The sequence below is a fragment of the Rutilus rutilus genome (assembly GCF_951802725.1).
Source record: "Rutilus rutilus genome assembly, chromosome: 24".
Taxonomy (NCBI): Eukaryota; Metazoa; Chordata; class Actinopteri; order Cypriniformes; family Leuciscidae; genus Rutilus; species Rutilus rutilus.
This window is the reverse complement of record NC_140228.1, coordinates 1,762,590-1,786,892: the sequence shown is the minus strand read 5'-3', so window position 1 is coordinate 1,786,892 and position 24,303 is coordinate 1,762,590. Positions and strand designations below refer to the sequence as shown.

The window sequence follows — 24,303 nt, the reverse complement described above, 5'->3', positions numbered from 1 at the left end:
AACTTGAACAATGGCAGATGACCGGAACACACTGTTATGCACCTTCAACTGAATATCATATGCATAAAATAATAATAATAATAATAATAATAATTACGTATAATAAATCTAAAAATAAATCTATGTGATTAATTTATTCTAATAAATATATAAAGTAATATTTTTTATTTTATTAACACTACTACTACTACTAATAATAATAATACTAACACTAACATAATATATTACTACAGGTAAAGCTCGAAAAATTTGAATATCGTGCAAAAGTTTGTGTATTTCAATAATTCAAACTAAAAGGTGAAACTAATATATTTAGTATATATATAACTATATACATATGCATGATTATACTTTTCAGAGGGCCGACATTTCTGTATTTAAAATCCTTTTTTTATTGATTTCATGTAATATTGTAATTGTCTGAGATTTTGAATTTGGGGTTTTCATAAGCTGTAAGCCATAAGCCATAAACATCAAAATTATAACTTCTGCGCGATATTCACATTTTTCGAGTTTCACCTGTAAATATATCAGTATTATTTATTAATCTTACTAGATAATAAGTATTCATAGCATTAAATAAATAAACCAATATATGACAATACACAAAATGTCCCCAATGTTCAGATATGTACAAATATTTAACCCAGAAAATTCCTGTAAAGTGGAGAAGTGCTGGAAACTCTTCTTCAAAGACGTCACTCTGGCACATATGCTTCAATAAAAAGTCAAAGTTAGTTTTGTCATGAATATTTCATGCTTATCTAATTCAGACCAAAACACTCCCAACATTGAGACGCTTTGTAAGCACGCCGTCACCACGAGCAGACAGTGTGTCCGTCGGCATCAGCGCGGTCACTGCGGTTACATCATCTGAGCCTAATTTCCTCCATCAGCAACTGTTGCTTCAGTAGAACATACTGTACATCCCACCAGACATGAGAGCGTGACCCGCGGGTGAACCGCCAGTACGCTGCACTGAAGATGACGATTATCAGATGAAGATTTAGGGTGAAGGACGTGTCAAATCACATTCAACAGAGAAAAATGATGCTACTCTTCATGAAACTAATTCCTATAGCACATCTCACTGTCCGTCCCTTTATCTCCTCATCAGTGTGGTTTACCTGATTACCCAAACTAAAGTTGTTGCAATGGTGTTAGGCTTGCCTTAATATTCAGTAATATTATTGATTTGACTACGACACTATCGGGTGAGAAAAGAGCTGAATAAAAACACTATTGTCACATTTTGCATCTGTTATTTTCCTGTTTAATACTGTGAAGCTGCTTTGAAACAATCTGTATAAAGTGCTATAGAAATAAATGTGACTTGACTAATAAAAAAAGAGGGCTGTGCAACGATTAATCGCATCCAAAATAAAAGTTTGTGTTTACATAATATATGTGCGTGTACTGTGTGTAATTATTTTGTATATATGTATTAATTTATTCTAATAAATATATAAAGTAATATTTTTTTATTTTATTAACACTACTACTACTAATAATACTAACATAATATATTACTATATATGTATTATACTAATAAGTATTCATAGCATTAAATAAATAAATAAACAAACCAATATATGGTAACACACAAAATGTACCCAATGTTCTGGGATTAAAACTAAAATTCCCTAACCCAGTATATACATGCAAATATATTTCTGAAATATATATGTATATATATATATATATATATATATATATATATATATATATATATATATATATATATATATATAATTAATATAAATATATTGTATTATGGATGCGATTACTCGTTGCACAGCCCTAATAAAAATGTTTAGTCATGGGAGAATAATGCAAGAATCCATTTCCGTTCACTCAAACTGGAACTATGTTCGCCATGCATTTCTCTCACTAGCGAATCAGAGCTTGCACAGTTCAGAAGTGCTTCACGTCTGTTTGTCCGTGAGGTTTACTGAGCGCCCGTCCGTCCACTGAACGCGTCAAATCAATGGCGTGTCCCCGTGCGAGTGGTTGTCCAGGCCGTCAGGGACAGAGACATTGTAGGGATGATCTCATCTGACCCATCAGACCCACCGGCCCCGTTACATAAGCTCAGCTGAAAGACGCCGCCTGTCTGTTATTGTACTCGCACTGAACCAGGAGGATACGGCATAGTGTGGTAAATCTGCCATGAATAATGTCTGAAAAAAAACAAAACTGTTTTGTATTCCCTCTTAAAGGGGTCCTGACATGAGAACTCAAATTTGCCTTGATCTTTTGACATTTAAGGGGTCTTTGTACCAGTAAAACAAGTTTCATATCTTAAACCATATTTATGTCTCAAACCTAAAGAACGGTGCTTTTGACTCAGGGTTAGTAGATTAGGTCGCCGTTAAAGCGGCTTAAAGTCCCCCTGTGGAGAAAATCCAGCTTTTAATGTCGTTTATGTGTCTATGTGGAGTTTTTAATATGCTTTAAGACAAAGCATGTGTAAATTCATAAGTCTAGAGTAAGAGTATTTCCTCCTTAAAACTGCAGTGAACCAAAGACAGTCTCAAAAACACGCTTTGAAATCGCTGGTGTTTCTGACGTCACAAACTACCTTGTAACCAATCAGATCAACGTGTGATCGTCAACCAGTGGATCTCTGAGCTGAGTGAGTGAGTGGAGGCGGGGCTCATTTGCATATTCATAGAACCGCGCATACTAAATGAGGTGAGGGTGTCGAGTTACATTCAAGATAATTTAAGGCATGACGTTTTTTTCAAGGAAAAAACGTCTAATGTCATTTTGGTGATAAAATTTTGGTTAGTTTTGGTCATTTTGGTTAGTTAAATAACGTTAACAAATGAGACCTTATTGTAAATTGTGAACAATAAGTAAAGAGAGAAAAAAAAAAAAGAGAGAAAAAACTGCCTGTTTAAACAGAGCCAATGTATAGAAATGAGGGCCATGAGAAACCAGAGCAGACATACAGCCTGACCTACATGTATGTGCATCTCTTGGCTGACCTGAATGTTCGGTTATGTCGCATAAGGCTCGAAGCGACTTTTGCAACATACTGATGGAAAGGCCACAGATTGAACACAGATTGAAACGGACAGCTGAATCGCATATAAACACACGCGTCGCGTTTGCTGAAGCATGCACACTTTAATTACACTACAAGATTTTCCTCCTAGTAACTGATGTTAGGAATCCAAAACTTAAAGAAGCAGCAGAAACAGGGATATAAAAAGAACAGACACCGAGCTGCATTCCTCTCCTCTTTAGTGGAGCGGCTAAAACATTCATCAATGTCACAGGGAAGAACAAAAAAACCACACAGGTGGCCAAAAAGAGATGAAGTCGGGAGGATGCGAGAACACAAAGCCAGATAACTCGACTGAGACCGTCTACCCAGATGCTATTTTTAGCACATCACCCCTCCTCCTCCTAAGAGCCAACATCGTTTCCTTGGTAGCCCTGATTCCTCAGGTCTCCTAAGCAACTGCCTCCCGTTGCCATGGCAACATGAGCCTTGTCAACGAAGGAGCAGGTGAGGGACCACATGTCCAAAAATATAATAATATAATAGAGTGGAATTATGGGAAAAGCTAGAGGTTCAGTGATTCATTCAGTTGTTGTTGTATTTTTTTAAAGTTTATTTTATTATGCATAATGTTTTATGTGATAATGTAATCATTTAATGAAAGTTAACGATCAGCTTTAATCTACCTAGTAAATTCCATCACTAAAAATGACAGAACTTACCGTGCCGTAAGAGTTAATAATTGTATCCCTTAAAACTCATCTTTGATCACCAAAATTACATATTTAAATGTTTTTTCCTTGAAAAGTCTTAAAATATCTTGAATGTAACTCGACACCCTCGCCTCATTTAGTATTCGCGGTTCTATGAATATGCAAATGAGCCCCGCCTCCACTTACTCACTCAGCTCAGAGATCCACTGGTTGACGATCACACGTTGATCTGATTGGTTACAAGGTAGTTTGTGACGTCAGAAACACCAGCGATTTCAAAGCGTGTTTTTGAGACTGTCTTTGGTTCACTGCAGTTTTAAGGAGGAAATACTCAGCAATGGTGTCGACTTATGAACTTACACATGCTTTGCCTTAAAGCGTATTAAAAACACCACATAGACATATAAACAACATTAAAAGCTGGATTTTCACCAAATGTTTTTAAATGTTACTAGTTTCGGAATGTTCAGAGAACTAATAGTGTTTGAAGAATGACAAAAAGGAATGTTCGCGTAACCAAGATAAGCCACTTTAACGGCGACCTAATCTACTAACCCTGAGCCTTAGGTTTGAGACTTAAATAGGCTCTTTTGGCTCTGAGACTTCTGCCTCTTTACATCATTCATCCGGTCAAGCAAACACACATCCTGCTCTTTCTCTGCCAACAGCCATGATGAAGTAAACTCACACACTGCTCTCTGGTTAAAAATAACCTGGGGGTGACGTTCAATAGTTCGTCCGAATGGGAGACGGATCAATTCAAACATTTTTCGGCATCAAGCGCCACTCAACCTGAGCTGAGCTCAATCCAATCGTTCAATGCTGCCATTCATATTCTGAAAATAAACTCCATCTATTTATTGTCACTCCTGAGAGAAACTCAAATGCTAAGATCTTCTAAAAAAACAAAACGTAGTGTGAACCGTCTGAAGGCATGTTCAGTTTTACTGTTTGTGAAAAAAGTCTCTTCTGCTCATCAAGGCTGCATTTCTTTACTTAAAAATACAGTAGAAAAATGTGAAATATTACAATTTAAAAATAGCTGTTTTTTAACATTATAAATGCGTTTACTGCCACTTTTGAATTAAACATCCTTGTGGAAATAAAAATATACATTTCTTTCATAAAATAAATAGATGTATTTTACTGATTGTTGAATCATCATTTCTGAACCAAATATTCAAATGATCTCAGATGTTCTGGGATAAAAGTTTATAGTTCGAATATAAAGCAATCAAAAAGCAAATCACTTTCTGAAAGTAACTTGGCACTTCAAATAACAATTCACTCCGTGCACGGCGACCGTTGACGTGCGAACTTGAGTGTGTGGGCCAGTACTTCCGGTGATCTGACAGCGAGAGCGGGAGACAACAGCGACCGTCGAGTTCCATTACCACAGTGATATTTTTTCACAATGAGTGTTTTTAGGATTCAAGAGAGGTGACTTGCCTTTCAGAGGGTGACAGCCTCAGCACTTCATCGCTGTGTGCCGTTATGTATCGTTTCGTCACGTTACAACAGAGAAGTCAGCTTTCATGTATTCCCCGTTGACGCTGCGGTACAGGCTGAGTGGATGCAGAAGATCCGGGAGACAGCGAGGTTGAAGTTGATGAATTCAACCCGAGCAAATTTTTAAATGCATATAATTTTCAGTGTATTTCACCTGTGCGTTTCTATGCTTTCTATTACTGCATTTATTTTGTGCAAGTGAGATGAGTAAAGATCTTTTTCATAAATCATTATCTGTCTGGTGTTTATAAGCAGCACATACAGTATTGTACTACGTGTAAAATATACACAAACTTCCCTATATTAAATTGTTTGTGGTGCCTACAGTTAAAAATGTAAATGTAAAATATGTGATGATAATATTGATCGAGCAATTGATGTAAGTAAAAATATATGCGTAGAATTGAGAAAATAGTATTTATGGAGATAAATTGTAGCCTATCTCAGGGCAAACGTGAATGTTCACAGTGCATTTTATGCAAACAACTTTAATCGTAGTTGTAACTCTATATTTACAGTAGGCATAATTGTCATTAGGTATGCAGCATGAGTCAAATACAATCTTCTGTTCGTGAACAGTTGTATTTCATTCATTAATCTGACTATGCATCCGTGCATTTAATTGCCATTGGCTCGTGTGATAGTAATATGGATCTTAGTAATATTTTAAGTGATCATTTATTCTATAAACAACTATACAAGATAATTTTCAGCTTTCTCCGGCTCCCTGCACTGGGCGTAATGCGAAACCGGAAGAGTCTAACCGCACACTCGCTGATCCAAAATCCAAAATGGCGGCCACGTGCAACTAGTCCATTGTATCAATTACATTGTTACACCAGTAGGTGGCGACAAGTGACTGTTAAAAAATGAATTTCTCATTGAATCATTAATTCAAGAGATTCGTTCAAAAACGCTGATTCATTCAGTAATGAAACAAGTGAAGTCGTTATGAGTGAGTCATGAATCATTCATTCAAACAATTTTTTTTAAACAATTCATGCAGATTAATTAAACATTTTAAATAGACTGCAGCAATTACCGTTTTTTCAGAACCTCTAGTAAATTACGTTATTTTGTTTAGTGGTCTATTCAGAATCCTGATTCGGTTTGAAACAAAAAACATGATTCTCTACTCATCCAGAATCGTGCAGCTCTACTTCTAAGACACCTTTCTTTTAGAAATCTGAAACAGCATCACTCATGTCCTTCACAGCAATCCCAGAATGCACTGCAATAGCTACTCAAAGATCTCAGAGAGTGAAATGTTGCAGCACAGTGAACGTCATTGGTTCAGTTCTGCTGAAATGCTTCATGTCAGCTGGGAATATGGATTTCTATCATCTATTATATCATATTAGCTGGATTTCTGACTATGTGTAAAGTCAGTTTCCTGCATCAGTGAGCAGAGGGTAATTATTCTGTTGATCACAGCCGGTCGCCTCTCTCCTACCGCCTGCCAAAGCACGAGGTACAGCAACTGTTGCAGAAACCGGCCCCAGGCTGCCTTATTTACATATCTGCATAATTAAGACATTTGTGAAGATATGGAGGAATATTATCAGTGATGTTACGATGAGCACACCATGACAAAAACCCTCTGATTGAACAAGTCACATGGCATGCAACACTTATGCCCACTTTCTCAGCATCTGTCCTTGTTACTATGGAAACATCAGCTTCTTTTTCAGTTGCCGTAACAACGAGACAGGCTCCACGCCCTCCCTGGAGGCAGTCTGTGTTTACAACAGTCGATGCATTGACCTTTACCGCTCCATCATTCTGCTGGTCTCAAACACTCCGGTTATCATAACCTTTGACTGTACGAATCCATTTGAATTTAATGACGCACACACGCAGAATAACGATTGGCTAAATGTTCATTTCGTGGTAAAATGACGTTCACTTAGTAAGTGTACCAAGAACTGAGACATTCGTTTCAGTTAGAATAGACATTTGTGCCGTCGGCGGTCATAAACATCCTGACAAAATCCACAAATCTAACGACACCAACTTACAACTACTGTTCAAAATACTTTTCTGTAACAAAAATATGAACTGTTTTCAACATTGATAATCATAAATGTTTCTTGAGTATCAAATCATCATATTAGAGTGATTTGTGAAGGATCATGTGACACTGACGACTGGAGTAATGATGCTGAAAATTCAGCTTTGATCACAGGAATAAATTACACTTTACTGTATATTCACATAGAGAACAGCTGATTTACATTGTAATAATATTTCACATTTTTACTGTGTTTTTGATCAAATAAATGCAGCCTTGGTGAGCAGAAGAGACTTATTTTAAGAACATAAAATCTTATCCACCCCTAACTTTTGAAAAGTAGTCTATATGTACTACATAAATCAATTAAATCAAATTACAGCTGCTAATTCAAGTTAGCAATGGTCAACCAATATGCAAATATTATTTATATTTCTTTATTATTTTCCTAAATCATGAGTCAAAACAGAAATTATGTAGTAGAGCTGCACGATTCTGGATGATTTTTTTTTTTTTTACTAGAGGTTTTGACAAAACATTAATTGCTGCTGTCTATATGCCTAAATGTTAAATTAATTTGATGATTCAAATTCATAAAGACTCGCTCATAAATACTTCACTTGTTTCATTACTTGATGAATTGGCGTTTCTGAACGAATCTCTTGAATGAATGATTCAATGACAACAGTCACTTGTCGCCACCTACTGGTGTAACGATGTAATCGATACAGTCGTTATATGAAGCATCAAGTTACTTTTGAATCGAGATCGCGATCTTTTAACGATTAATCGTGCAGCTCCATTATGCAGTGAAAAACAGCAATATTTGGTGATTTACATTTCACCCTACACCACATAAACACGATCACAACACCATAAAAAAGCCTGTGCCGTAGATCGAAGCCGTCAAACCTCTTGAAAACACGTGCAACACGTCTCAGAGGGTGTTTGGTTGGGTCGGGCGGTGCCAAGAGGCCGGTGGCTCCATACGCCTGTCTTTCACCGTGAAGCTTCTCAGTAGGGTTTACTTATGTAAGATCCTCTGTGCCGACACTCACAGCCTCACAAAACCTCTGGCCTCCAAAAATACTCCTCGCATCTGCTTCCAAACATCTATCGGCCTGTTTTAGCCCTTTTACTAGGCAGGCAGTATATTATGTATGACACAAATATGAAAGAAAGAGGGGAAAAAACTGTCGTAAGGTATATAATAACACAAACTTGCATAACAAGCTCAAAAAACTTATATCAAGTGCAACCGAATTTAACAATGCAGAATGTTTTTTTATTGTATTTCGACTCTAATGTAATAAATTGCAATATTTCAATATTGATATAGCAATATTTTGCAATGTGCTGTGTATTTTGCCCCTCTTTTTGTTTTAAGACAAACCATGTGTAAGTTCATAAGTCGACACCATTGCTGAGTATTTCCTCCTTAAAACTGCAGTGAACCAAAGACAGTCTCAAAAACACGCTTTGAAATCGCTGGTGTTTCTGACGTCACAAACTACCTTGTAACCAATCAGATCAACGTGTGATCGTCAACCAGTGGATCTCTGAGCTGAGTGAGTGAGTGAGTGGAGGCGGGGCTCATTTGCATATTCATATGAGTTACATTCAGCTATTTAAGGCATGAAGACATTTTTTTTTTTCGTGGAAAATGTGCCATTTTTGTGATAAAAGATACAATTATTTATTAATTTCTTAAAAAAAGGGATCAAATGGGGGGACTTTAAAAGAAATAAATTAATAAATGCACTGGGTAAATGAAAATGAAAAACACTCGCTTGATCATCTGAGAACTTATCTGTGATCAGCAATTTAATGTGCCTTAATCAGGTTAATCGTTCAGATGGAACAAAAACGAAAAGCTAAAAAAATGCTGTAAAGTATTCTTATTTCCTTGTTGGTTTGAACGATTACGATTAAGTAGTATCACATACAATCTTATCATAATCGTCTATTCATATTTTCTCAAAATACATGATTAGAATCCCAAATAAATCTCTATATAACATAAACACGCATTCAAAGCACATCAGATTTACCAGTCACAGAGAAACAACCGAACGTAAGTGTTTATTTTTTTCATAACAAGCGTCTGTCTGAACAAAAGGAGAGCTGGGTCTGTGTTGCAAGTGTGTTAACACTCCACCATTCATAACAACACACATCACAGTCAAGAGCGTCTCACGAGTCCACAAGAGACAAGCAAAACACATCACGACCCAAAACAATCAATGCCATTCAGAGATGGCCACAGGATGTACTCAAGGCTAAGGAAAGTATTACTTTGAAATGTCCTCGATATGTATATAACAAACACCAAGCAGAGAGTTACTGCAGGCGACCAAACATGGAATAATAGAATTCACTCTAATGTGACATTTGACACGGAGCTTTCACAATTTTCTTATTTTCAGCTCATAGTACAACACACACGCACATTATAGGACACTGTCATTAATTTGCATGTTGGGAAGTCTGACACCAAACGCTGATGGCCTGTCTCCCGGAGTGTATAAGTAGCTCCCTCAGTGACACAGTCCCTCCCCGCTGGAGAAAGAGCCGAAAATTACAGAGAACTAAAAGAGACAGCTGTGTCAGACGCGCCCAAACACACACACACACACACACACACACACACACACACACACACACACACACACACACACACACACACACACTCTCTCTCTAATAAAGGCACTACACTCGAAACCAGAGTGTAAACAGCAATCGGCCATTTTAAGACATACTATACTGTATTTTCTGCAGTTGTGTAGCTTATGCTATGCTGAAGTCAACATGTTATAACATTCACAACCCAGTTTACTTCTGCGATGTGATGTATTTCAGAGAGAAGACAGGCTAAAACAAGATGTAAGCAAACTGTAGGTCCCAATTTGCGTAATTATGCACTATTCTATTCTTCACACTGAAGATTCCAAAAACAAGAAGTGCACTTTAAATACCCAGTTGATGCACTTAATTAAAAGTGTGGAATGTTGGAGACTTCATGCACTCGACTGTCGCAGCTTTAATTATAAAATTCATATACTACACCAGGGCTTTTCAATCTTTTAGAATATGATGAAAAATATTATGATTAGGACCCCCATCCTAATATTTAAAAGATAGCTGAATATTTTTTTATGTAAAAAGACCCAATTAATACTGTGAAAAAATATATATTACAAATGTGTAAAGTATTTAGTTTCTATTGGCATACTTCATTGCGTTTTTAACTAAGATGTATTTTTTAAAAATAAAAAATAAATTTTAATCAAAGTATGGATATAGGCCTCTTATTTATTTATTAAAATAAAATTTCATTTATTTTAAAGATTTTTTTTTTATTTAATCTTATTTTTATTTATTTGTTTTTACATTTTAAACTGATTTTCTTCTATTTTTTAATGAAATTTTATTTATTTCAATCAAATGTATTAATTTATTATTGATTTTACTTAAATAACATTGTATTTATTTAAAAAAATATATTTAAAAAAATATTTTTTTAGTTAATTGGATCAATCTTATTTGTATTTATTTTTTATTTAATACTGCTTTTTCTCTTAATTTTTCCACGGACCCCCAGAACTCCCTTGTGGCCCCCTAGGGGTCCCGGACCCCAGTTTGAAAACCACTGCACTACACGGATGAGTACAAAGTGTAAAAGTGCATAGTTTATAAGTGAACAGTGTATAGTGCATCATTTGGGACATAACTTGAGTCTTTGTACTGCTGTTCATGACTCACAGCAATGCCTTCTGGGATTATGACAATATTCTATTTAAATACAACACTTGCATTTCTAGTTTACATTTAAGAACATGCTTTAATGAAAACAGGCTAGATTATGGAGATACAAGGACTTTTTATACCACATACCGATTCACAGATTCATTTAGTTTGGACAATACAAACTAGTTCAGCCATTTAAGTTGCAAATTACAAAAAAAGTTGTAACTGAAATAAAAATAGTAATAAAAAAGTTGAAGTACTAAAATTAGCAAAACTGAAAAAAGCTGCAAACCACTGTTGCACGTCCACTAACCACATATCACCTACATCTGGTTACGAGACTGCTACAGCAATTATAGAGCAAGTTATGAATGAAAAGTAGAGGATGTTACACAACACGCTTTTTTCACAACATAAAGAGACCAAAAATGAGTAAGCAATAACTAAATGTTGACTTACCTAATTGGCGTGTTGAAACAGATGATGCCGGGGAACATAGAGGAGAAAGAAATAAAAAGAGCATCACTTACGACTGTATTGCACTTTGTATACATGCATGAATGGACAAGGGTGGTACATATTCACACTAAAAAAGTGCTAGAAGAGAAATGGGTGGTGGAAACCGAGAGATAAGATTGTCACTGTTAGGTGTCACCAATGGTAGTACGAGAAACAATCACAACAGCAGAGTGGAGATGCAAAAATTGTGAGGGAACAACGACACCTCCTCGAATAACTGCAAACCGAAGCGTTTTGATTAGTATAGACCCTGGATCACAAGGTTAATTGGGAGGGGTGGGGTGGGGGGGGATTCTTGTTTGCACAAAGTCGGTCATTCATTGTGGAAGAAACACCCAAGCAAAACCAAGCCAACCCGCTTTAAACGAACCCTAACCATTGAGTCCAGCTGACGGGGTGACATGTTAGTTATTGGGGTGTGCAGTTTAATCACTCAAGCCCAGGCTTGGAATCCACACAGCCATGCATTAAGTGGATCCACTTCCCAAAACGTCCACAACAAACCTTCCAATGTGAAGGGCAGTCCGGCGGCTTGCTCCCGAGGTTCTGCAAAGCTAGGGAAGAATGGCGGAGCGGCCGGATTCAAACCGGAAATCTGTGGAGACGGCAACTTTGCATCAGGGGAAGTTGGACTTTTTGATGAAGATGAACTGGACTTCTTGCCTTGTTTGGGTTTTGGCTCCTTTGGGGATTTGCTCTTTGGTGAAGGAACTGGGACTTGGGTCTCAAATGCAACATCTTCCAGATCAAAAGGTTGATTGTGGTTATTAAGAGACCACGCAGGTCCAGAGGGAGAAAATGGAGGAGCTGAGATTAGTGCTTCCATCGGTGGTACAAAACAAGTGCTTCCAGGGGTGGAGGCTTGCGGTTCCTTCACTGGCGAGTCTTGGGTGGCCATGGAAGAGGTGTAGGGGTGTTCTTGTCCAAACATCGCCTCCTCAAAAGTTCCTCCAGGAGAAGGTTGAGCATCATTGAGAAGAGAATCAGCTTTTCCCAGAGGTGATGGAAGGGTGAAATCATCTTCCGTGTCCATGATTATATCATGGAATCCAGATGACGTGGATAAGGGGTGTTGATCGGGGGCTCGACCGGGAGACTTTGGGGAGATCATTGCAGGAGTTGTGGATGGTGGGGAAGTAGCTGTGAGAGACAGAAGATCTTGGGTAAGAGACAGAGGAATGAGACTCCCATCGGTGTAGTCCTCGGAAAACGACACTAGATCGCTGTCAACTCCAAGGGGTGATTGGGTAAAATCAGTTGCGAACTCTTGCGGCACAGAGGCCGAAGCAGGGACGAAGGGTTCGGCATGGATCGCCCATTCCTCGGGTATCTTCTTTCGGCTTTTCGGCTTCTTGGCTCTCCCACCAATGCGCCCGACGTCTTCCCAAACTCCGTCTTCTTTGGATTGATGGACGCTCTCGGATAAAGCACTTTCGCTTTGCATTTCCGCGTGGAAGTCGTAAACCTCGTCCCTGGGTCTCCGTTTTTTCTTCTTCTTTTCCTTCTTACGGTCAGACCCTTCGCCTTCCCTCTCCTCGGCATCTCCCACGCTTCTATCTCTCGGGGACCACTGAGGATCGGTCGTGTCACTCGGGCTTTCTACCAGGTGACTTGCATGGCGACTGATAATGGTGGAAACGCTGGGTGTGAAGGGCAGGTCAGAAGGAATGCCGGCCTCATCGGACCAGTGATCACCAAAGACACCTCATATACAGAGAAGAAAGGAAATTAGAGAAGCACTAACTCCCTTTTTCGCTCTCTCACACATGCACAAAGGCATTCCCTAACTTCTCAATCAACCCTTAAACTCCCAGATGATATTCCCAACAACCTGTGAAGATCTAAATCAGATAATTTAACCATCTTTTGAGATAGTTGCAGCCCTGGATGCTGACTGGTCTGAAATACACAATATAGTCAAAACTAGTACATGAAACCTTATTTAACTTCTATAATAAAGCAGCTCATTAAAGGACGTGACATGAAAAGGTAAAATAAATTTCATAGCATTTTTTTTAATTAAGGTGCTGAAATGAGGAGGTTTCATGGCACTTTAAGATAAAGAAACTGTAACTGATATAATATATTGATGAAGCATGTAAAAAAAAGCCAAATTTTCTATTTAAAATATCTAAAAATACTTTTATCCCACAATAATCTGCTTGAGAAGCAACACAATGAAATTACTTTTATAGATTGTATCTTGAATATCGATGCATTTTGTCTGTCATTTTTCAGACAAGTTTAAAAATCTGCCAGGGTAGAAATATTATCCAAAATACAATCTAAGAAAGCAAATCTTATTAATCTTAAGCAATGTTAATTTTCAAGTAAAATATTGTTTGAATTATTTTTTTTTATATAGTTTTTTGTTCTTCCTCTTTTGCAGAAGATGTGCACAAAGCAGACTGAGCAACTGAGGTCAAGCATAACTTATTTGTGTGCAAGGTCTGGTTTCCTTTATAAGAAATAATGAGCAGAAATAATGATTTGTGGGGCAAATCCCATTTGGGGGGATTTGTGAGACGACGACTCGTACACTAAATGACTGGACGCTAGATGACTTGGCTGACTGACCAAGATATCTTTGTCTTGGTAGATAAGGTCTATAACCTAAGGTGTTTTGTGTGAGACGGATCAAAATATTACATTTGCTAATAAAGTATGCTTATGTCATCATCAAATCGAGTCAGCATTTTTCCAACTGGGTGATTTAACGATCAAGCACTTGATGACTGACTCGTGCATGAGTTAATGTGACTCTACAAGTCTGACCCTCCATCTGGTAGGTGTGTAACACTGTTTGCACATCAACAACCATCCATGAGCATCAAACCAGGCAGAATATCATTCTGGAGCTTGATTTAAACCAGCGAGGTGAATCGAGGTCTCAGCTGCACTGCACTAACCCTATACAGCTGAGGAACCCTTAAAGGCCCCTGGGATACCAGAAGCGATGGGTTTGACTAGCTTTGGCAACTGATAGTGTAACTCCGCCTTGCACTAGTTATAGTGCCCCCTAGTGGGCAGCAATAGTTTTAATTACTAATGGATTAGAAATTTGCTCCACAGGGGCTCCTGCAGGAATCCCATAATCCCTAATACAAAACACATGGGAAGTACATGAGGGAAATTGACTACATATTAAGGGCATGAGCAGCATTTAAAGATGATTATACAGATTTGTCACGCTATATATAGATATATACAGTAGTGTCTCAAAGAAAGATACTCTAACATTGAAAAATGCTGATATTTGTGCAGTTCTGTGTACATACCTGCAGATGTGTCCAGTGGGCTCTTGGGTGTCGTGGCTGCCAGGGGTTCAGTCTGTGTTTTGGGGGGTTCAGCTGGTATTTTGAGGGGTTCAGCTGGTATTTTGAGGGGTTCAGCTGGTATTTTGAGGGGTTCAGCTGGTATTTTGAGGGCTTCGGCTGGTATTTTGGGGGGTTCAGGGGCCTGGGCATCTGGTGAACCCTGTGGTTCGGCCACACCAGACGGTCTTTCTGTCTGGAGAGGAGCAGCACCTGTGATCACCGCAGACATTGTGCTAGGCTGAGAGAAACCTATGGAAAATTATAGAAATTCATAGAAAAAGTCAAATACATGACATATTTATTTAAATACACCATGTACTTGTGGTTTTAAGCCATTCATTTTCTAGAATGTGAGGTTTTGATATATAATTTGAATAATAATGATGATGATGATAATAATAATCTAATATTAGCAGTAGTAATATAGTATTAGTATTTATAATAATTATTAATAAAGAATAATATTTTATTACTAGTAGTAGTTGGATTTTAAGTTATTAATTTATTATTTAAATAACATATACTACTACTACTACTGCTAATAATAATAAATTAAGATTACACTATTAAAGGGATACTCCACTTTTTTGGAAAATAGGCTCATTTTACAACTCCCCCAGAGTTAAACAGTTGAGTTTTACCGTTTTTGAATCCATTCAGCCGATCTCCGGTTCTGGCGGTACCACTTTTAGCATAGCTTAGCATACATCATTGAAGTGGACAGGACCATTAGCATCTCTCAAAAAAATGACCGAAGAGTTTTGATACTTTTCCTATTTAAAACTTGACTCTTCTGTAGTTACATTGTGCACTAAGACCGACGGAAAATGTAAAGTTGCGATTTTCTAGGCTGATATGGCTAGGAACTATACTTTACATTTTTTGTACTTTATACTACAACTTTACATTTTCCGTCGGTCTTTGTGCACGATGTAACTACAGAAGAGTCAAGTTTTAAATAGGAAAAACATCGAAACTCTTTGGTCATTTTTTTTCGAGAAATGCTAATGGTCTTGTCCATTTCAATGATGTATGCTAAGCTATGCTAAAAGTGGTACCGCCAGACCCAGAGATCGGCTGAATGGATTCAAAAACGGTAAAACTCACCTGTTTAACTCTGGGGGAGCTGTAAAATGAGCCTATTTCCAAAAAAAGTGGAGTATCCCTTTAAAACATATTCAACTTATTAAATAAATTATTAAATAAATACTTGACAGCTATATATTTCTCCCCTATTAGAGTAATGAGAGCTGTCGTGGAAAATTTACTTATTTGTTATGAAAAATAATATTACAATTAGAGCTGTGCAGTTCTGGATAAAATAAGAATAACCATTTTTTAGTTTAAAACAAAGATTACGATTCTCCCACAACTCTGAATAGACCACTAAATCAAATAACATGTAATTTACTAGAGGTTCTGACAAAATGTTAATTGCTGCAGTCTATTTAAAATGTTTAATTAATCTGAATGAATTATAAAAAGAAAAAGAAAAAAAACGTTTGAATGAAAGATTCAATGACTCAAAGACTTCACTTGTTTCATTACTGGATGAATCAGCGTTTTTGAACGAATCTCTTGAATGAATGATTCAAAGACATACATTCACTTATCGCCACCTACTGGTGTAACAATGCAATCAATACAAACGTTATTTGAAGCGCCAAGTTACTTTCAAAAGGTGATCGCTACCACAGACATCAGCATTTATATTCGAACTATAAACTTTTATCCCAGTACTTCTGTTAATATGAAAATTTGTAATAGAAATAAATGAAACTGTGTGGTTAAAAAGAAAGACTGTTAGTTAAGCTGTTTTGACACAGATTTGAATGTTCGTTAAAGGTTTAACAGACACAGGCGAATAGCTGTCATTTAGGAATGAGATCATGTGGAACATTTTCTGTTCTTGAGTCTTCCACAGAAGATATATGTACATGCTTTAATATTTAGACCACGTCTATTATTGATTGCTATCAGGATGCGAGAGAGTTTCAACCAGTATAACAAAAAGTGTTTGCCAACACTACATTTAATGAAACCTTTTATGCTTAATTTAGACCAGTTTCAGCTGAGATGCGGATGCATCTGTAACACACCGTCTATGATATATGCATGTATAAACATGCACGTTTATCAGATCAGAATCGTGTTTGTTCTTGTATCACATCAGGTATGACAGAAACAGAGTGAGGCATGTACCAGGTGGTGAAATCCACCGTTAGACACGATCAGTGTCGCATCTGAGCTGAATTCTGATGCGAGCGTGACTCAGTGTCTCCCAAGAGCCCCTTTAAACCAGCGCTAATATCAGCTATTGTCTTTCTAGGGAAAAACAGGGCTGTTCATTTACCCCACTAATGAATTCAAGCTCATTATCATTACTACCATTACTTCTAATGCGGCCCATTAGAGTGCAGAATTAAAGCTCCAGGTTATATCAAATCAAATCTCAATTTCTCAGCATGACCAGAGATGGAGTTTCTGTCTGTGACTTTCAACATGATGTTGCCACACAATGACGCCATGAACTTAAAGTTTCCCAACATCTATAACCAATAAAAGTCGTAGGACTGTAGATGTGTATCACATTCAAAACAGGAATCACAGGAGCAGAAGATCTTTATTAAACGAGGTCAGGGGTAATTAGAGGTGTTGTTTTGCCGGACGCATCATTTTAGTAAACCTAATTAATGGCCGGAGAGAGATTCAACACGATGACACTGAGCAAATAAAAGCGTATAATTAACGAGCGGCCCGGCCTCAAGCAGAAAGCACTGAAAAAGCAGCTAAATCACATTAGAATTATGATTTTCAAAGTTCTATATATACACATCCCCAAACTCAATTAGTAAAGATGCAGTCCAAGTATTTGCCATTTGTTGTTTTATAGTGTTATATATAATCGCATGACATCATTCTGTGAAACTTTTGCATGTTTTTTAAAAGCTTGATTCTGGATGTTATTCACTGCCATTATACGGACGAGCGAAAGGGGAACTTTTTCTTCTTTTGTGGTATATAATAGAAAGTAGGGCATACTGCAATAGAGCAACACCATGGAAAGTAAATAATGACTTAAAAAGCTTCACACTTTTTCCAGCACTTCAAAGCTCTAAATACTACCCAAACTTAAGGGGTTAGTTCACCCAAAAATGAAAATTATGTCATTAATGACTCACCCTCATGTCATTCCAAGCCCGTAAGACCTCCGTTCATCTTCGGAACACAGTTTAAGATATTTTAGATTTAGTCCGAGAGCTTTCTGTCCCTCCATTGAAAATGTATGTACGGTATACTGTCCATGTCCAGACAAGGTAATACAGACATCATCAAAGTAGTCCAAGTGACTACAGTGGCTCAATCTTAAGTTTATAAAGCGACGAGAATACTTTTTGTGCGCAAAAACAAACAAAAATAACAACTTTATTCCACTATTCATTTCCTTCTCTCTGGGCCTCGAGTCTTTTCACGTAGTATAACTGCGTAGCGCTTCTGGGTTGTACGTATCTTAAACTGTGTTCCGAAGATGAACGGAGGTCTTACGGGCTTGGAACGACATGAGGGTGAGTCATTAATGACATAATTTTCATTTTTGGGTGAACTAACCCTTTAAATGTTATTTTTTAATGCGATACCCAGAATTTTTTTTTGTTCATTCTTCAAAGATTGTCCCCATTTGTAAAACTAAAAGTTGCAAGATGTTGGAAAATTACCACTTGGTGGCAAACAAACACTTTTATAAAATATCAAATCATCAAGAAATCAAATTTTGTCAAAGTTTGGCACTTTTTTCATATTGAAGTATCAAGCTGTCGGTCAGTCCAGCATGATACTGTATAGAAGAACAATGGTATATTTAATAAGAGTAGAATATTTATAGGAAAAAAAAAATTTGACAAAAATTGGGTTTTTGCATAAAAAAACATTTTTTTGTTTTTTTTTTGCTTCTCAACTCAAGCTCAACACTTATTTCTCAAATATGCATTTCCAATAAATAAACGTAATATGATTAGTAATTTTAGGATTTAATTACCTTTATGATTAAAAATCCACACAGCGCAACCAAATCAGGAAAGTTCTACACATGTTTTGTTTTTCTTTTACACTGAGTTTATAAAACAATTCCGGAAAATTACAAACTATGATTATGACTGTATGATTATTCCGTTTTTTGTCTCTCATTATGAAGTGAGGTCAGTGAAGGTGGTCACCTGAGAACGGTCCCATCGGGCTTCTGTCCATCATCTGTGGAGGGCTTGACTGTGAGCCCCACTGATCGGCAAAACCAGACATCGCGCCTAGAAAACAACGGAGAGAGAGAGAGAGAGAGAGAAGATAAACAACAGGGCGGGTCGTACAAGTGTGCAGATGCTGCGCCGCATTTCAATGAGAGGAGAAAAGTGACGAGTGTTTTGTAAGAGGCTTTACAGAGGGACAGAAAACAAGCTGTCACAATCAGCTGATGTAAATGTTCATGTGTCGTTTATCAAAAGATCACAGCAACTGCAATGACACATCACATTATAAACGAGCTTAAACAGCGTCTGTGCTGCAGTCATGAACGACTGACTTTACTAACAGATCAGACTCACCATTTTGAGCACAAAATGACCAGACCACATTTATTTCAAGAGACCCCTAGCAACCAACCAGAGCACCCTGTATTATAAATATACACCCTAAATATGACACCGGATTCACCAACGTTTGAGAGCTTAATGTCATCAAAAGGGTTTTATTCGAGGCCCTTAGCAGAAGGAAAACTAAATATCCATCAGAAAAAACACATGCCCATTAAGTACCATGCAATTTGTACTAGGTCACATATTATTACTGTATACTTTATTTCACAAAGGTAAAACCAGCCTTAAAATGTTCCATAAACCCAAAACAAACTTTTTTTGGCCAGTTTTCATCAGCCAGACGGTCTCGTGCTGGTCTGCATTGTGAACTAAACCTTATATTAAGTAACTAAGTAAAGCCGAAACTGAACTCACCGGATAGTAAGTCTGTCCCAAACGTCTGCTGGTCAGTCTGATGTGGCCGTGTCTCGTTCCACGTCGTCAGCGGATTCACGGTGCCTGTAAAACAGACAGATCATGATATTTCTGCTGATTAAAGACTGTAAATCCGTGCCCTCGACTCACCTGCCCCATTTCATACACACAACACAGACTCTCATGCATCACACGCAGAGTTAGCGTCTCTGACTGGCACGCTGTGAGCTCACGGTCCCGACTGGATGATCCGAAGTGGCGGTTCTGGACGAGACACCCTGCCATAAACCCAGAGGCTCAGAGCGGGTGACGCTGAACAGACGTGACAGGACCGAGGCAAAGTCACAGCGGCACTGTGGGCAACGCGGACCCGACCGGACCTCCGGGTGCGATGCGGTCCAGGGGTTAGAGAGGGTTCAGTTCGGTCTGTGCTCTCCAGCGAAAATCAAGTCTCTTGTGTGAGATTTGCCTCAATATCAGTACGGATGATATGAGGCATTGAATCTGTATCTTAAATCTTTTCCCCACCAGCGTTTTTTTGAAAAAGTTTGCAGCCACTGCCATCATTTTTGATCATGTTCACAAAAAAAATCATGCATGGTCACCAGAATATTTTGAACATGCAATATATCAAAAGAAAGAACAGCGCTTCTGCTTTTAAACAAAAACAAAAAAAAAGTATTCTAGCGTTATGCATTCCTTTTTTTATCAGCACTTGAATATGGGTAAGTTAGTTTCATTAAAAAAAGCAACATTTTGAGCAAAAAGCTGAGAAATCGTGTTTTTTTCCAAGACTATGCCTGGATGGGATTCAGAATGATGATGTAAACACAGATGGAGAGGAGGGTTCAGTTCGGTTCACACACTGTCTGTGCTCTCGAGCGAACATCAAGTCAGTCATGAGGCAAATCTCACACAAGCCTCAATATCAGTACGGATGATATGAGGCATTGAATCTGTATCTTAACTCTTTCCTCGTCAGCGTTTTTTTAAATAGTTTGCAGCATTTTTGATCATTTTCACCCAAATGTCATGCATGGTCAGAATATTTTTTGTATGAATAACTGAACATGCAATATATCAAAAGAACAGCTGCTTTTAAACAAACAAAAAAAAGTTTTATTCTAGCATTATGCACTATTTTTTTTAAATCAACACTTGAATATGGGTCAGTTTCATAAAAAACAAACACAACAAAAAAATATTTTGAGCAAAAAGCTGCGAAAATCATGTTTTTGTCAAAGACTACGTCTGGATGGGTTTCAGAACGATGATCTAAACACCGATGGAGACGATTCGAGTCCAACACCCCAAAGCTTCACAGTCCTAAAGCTCGTCCTGGGTCCACATTTCACTCAGTAACATTCAGTTTGCTGACATTTATATGAGCCTGATTTCGACGCAGAGGAAATACATAAAGCTAATTTGCCTGTGAACCCTTTATATAAATACAATAGGTCTAAATCCGGGCGATCACTTATATTAATGTTATATATATCATTGTTTCGTCCAGCTCTAAAACTTGTAGTTTTTTGTCAGTGTTTATTTAAAAACATCTAATTATGCAGGATATAAGATGATAAATATTTAATTGATGAGTTGTCAATACAATATATAACAATATATTATAAAGGGTATGATTTTACCCATAAAGACACCGTTCTCTGCCTGGATCCAGTTGTTTCTTGGATCTCAAAGTGTTTTTTGCGGCATTCACATTGAAAACGAATGATGCCGCTCAGTGTGTGTGACCGCAGTCACTCCGGCCGACGGTGACGTCACACACATGACCTCTGTATATAGGCTAAGTGTTTAGATGTAGGTCAGATGTCCAGATATCGGATATGGATCAGATCTAAAGCCACATTTGGAAGTGGCTCAGAAGGGATGTGAACAAATCTGATCTCATGCAGATTTTTGTGTTCTGCATTTTATTTTGTTTCAGATAATGGTCATTTTTTCAAATAAAACAAAATGGTTTTAGTTAACTATAATAACCTGCTGTACAGAGAATCAGAAACACGCTTCTTCCTATAAAGGAAAAAAAGTGAAAGTTCTGTCGTTCATTTATCCGAACCAGAACAAGTCTTCTGTACTTCATGAAATGCAGAGAAACAGATGTTTAACTGAATGTTTATGCTGCTAATTTCACTACACAAAGGCATACAGTGACATGGGGACTTAAACATTATTTTCCCCCAAAGAAATTCATACTTTTATTCCACAAGAATGCATTAAATTGACCAAAAGAACAGGTGTAATGTTACAAAAGATTTAGTTCTGTGGAATAAAACTGTAGAAAGTTTTTGCCCAGAGTTTGAGCCAGTATCGTTCTGATGGACAGTGATTCTGTCTCTCTTCCCGTTTCTGTGTCTGGTCCGCACAGACCACGTCTATTTTTACGAGGACGCAGGGAGCAAACGATCCGCATCTCATCACACGTGTGTGTGTGTGTGTGTGTGTGTGTGTGTGTGACCTCACATCCGTGTCTGCCACCGGATCTTATTTATATGATTCACGTCACCTGCGGACAAATGCACCAAACGCCTCAGAGCGCTGATAGAGGGATCCGTGTCCGCATGTAATACTGTGATGTTACTGTCGTATGGGGTTAGAATGGTTGCATTATTCCATATAAATAGATTGAGATTCACAAACAAATGTAAAGAGATTCACAAAAATGTATCAAATTCACAAATAAATAAGAATGAGATTGGCAAAAAAATGTTTTTTTTTGTAACAAATGTGTTTTATGTCACAAACACAACTCTGCCTGGCATTATTTGTGAATCGCTTCTTGTGCATTTGTAAACCCCTCACACATCTGTGGATTGTGACACATACTGAAGGACTGTGGCCAAGAAAACACAACTCTGATAATGATGCATTAAAAGGTCCATGTTCTTCATTTTAATAGCATTTATTTATTCCCCCCTTCATTAATCATGACTGACAAGGTGTTTTGCACCAGAAACTGTTTTGTATCTCTTTCTGACCCTTAACAGGGATGTGCAAAATAAGCCAGAACTAATTAATATGAAGTTGGTCTTAAGGAGGACATCATTACGCTGGTTTAAGGTCATGTTTACTCGACACGGATCAGATCCGATGGATGTAAAGCGCAACCCTCAGACAGGATATCTGACACATATTCATCAAACATCAGACTAGACAATCACATTTTACTGTATGAAACTAATTTTCTTCACAAAAAGATGAAGAGCTACAGATTATGCATAATAAAGGGAACATTGCTCTCAGCAGGACGAGCGAGTCGTCTTAAACTATCGCTGAAATCGAGGTTCTGTCAGCAGTTCTGTCTAATACACTCCTCGAAGGAAGTCTAGGACAAGGAAGAGGAAGAAGATGAAGAAAATATCAATAGCAGAAGAAGCAGAAGAGGAAGATGAGGAAGAGGAGAATTACAAAGAAGGAAAAAACAAAAAACAAGATGAGGAAGAGGAAGAAGAAGATGATGAAGAAGAGGAAGATGAGGAAGAGGAGAATTAACCCCTTCCTCATCACCCCCAATTTTGGAAAGTGCTGCATACATGACATACCCAAATTAAAAAGGTTTCTGCTCATAAGTCATTCTGAATAGACACATAACCAACATATATTTAGAAAGCCAACCCTTGAGAGTTTACAGTTCAAGACTCAAAATTAACCAGACTGTTATTAACATTGAGATATACAAGCTCAAACATAAAAACAAAAACAAAAAATATTAAGAATCCAGGATCACCAGTGATCCCTGACGGGAAAGAAGGAAAAACAAAAAACAAAAAACAAAAAACAAAGAAGAAGAAGAAGAAGAAGAAGAAGAAGAAGAAGAAGAAGAAGAAGAAGAAGAAGAAGAAGAAGAAGAAGAAGAAGAAGAAGAAGAAGAAGAAGAAGAAGAAGAAGAAGAAGAAGAAAATTAAAAAGAAGGAAAAACAAAAAATAAGAGGAGGAAGAGGACGAAGATGAAGAAGAGGAAGAAGATGAGGAATAGGATAAATAAAAAGAACAGGACAAAAACAAGAAGATGAGGAAGAGGAAGATGAGGAAAAGGGGAAATAAAAAGAATAAGAAAAAAAACATCAAAAACAAGATGAGGAAGAAGAAGAATAACAAAAAAGAGGAAGAACAAAAAACTAAAAACAAGATGATGATGAGGAAGTATACAAGGAAGAAGAAGATGACAAAGAATAACAAAAATAACAAAAACAAAGGAGCAGAAGCAGATGAGGAAGATGAGGAAGAGGAGGAAGAGTGGGGAAAATGAGGTAAAGAACAAAAAGAAAACGAGGAAGAAGAAAATGAGGAAAGGGAAGAAATATGATAAGGAAGAGGAGGAGAAAGAGGAACAATAACAACAACAACAAAAACAAGATAAAGAATATGATGAAGAACAACAACCATAACAAAATCAAGAGGAAGAGGAAGGAGGAGGAAGAGGAAGAGGAAGGAGGAAAATCCTGTTTTCATGTTATGT

General features: G+C 37.5%; 2 protein-coding genes across 16 annotated transcripts in view; one reads left to right on the top strand and one right to left on the bottom strand.

The window, feature by feature from the left end:
- Positions 1-24,303, top strand: part of LOC311283746 (myosin-7-like) — a 234,498-nt gene that overhangs the window by 108,784 nt on the left and 101,411 nt on the right. The gene's annotated exons all lie outside the window — the stretch shown is intronic.
- Positions 1-24,303, bottom strand: part of LOC311283755 (uncharacterized protein) — a 76,129-nt gene that overhangs the window by 22,460 nt on the left and 29,366 nt on the right. For 10 of the 14 annotated variants that reach the window (XM_084398436.1, XM_084398440.1, XM_084398441.1 and 7 more), the window contains 4 exons: positions 19,827-19,910; positions 19,041-19,127; positions 14,788-15,075; positions 12,014-13,213 (listed from right to left, as the gene is read on the bottom strand). In XM_084398436.1, the coding sequence (XP_084254562.1) occupies positions 12,014-13,213; positions 14,788-15,075; positions 19,041-19,127; positions 19,827-19,910 (1,659 nt within the window). The remainder of the gene's footprint in view (positions 1-12,013; positions 13,214-14,787; positions 15,076-19,040; positions 19,128-19,826; positions 19,911-24,303) is intronic. The other 4 variants (XM_084398433.1, XM_084398431.1, XM_084398432.1 and 1 more) reach the window with 1 other exon arrangement.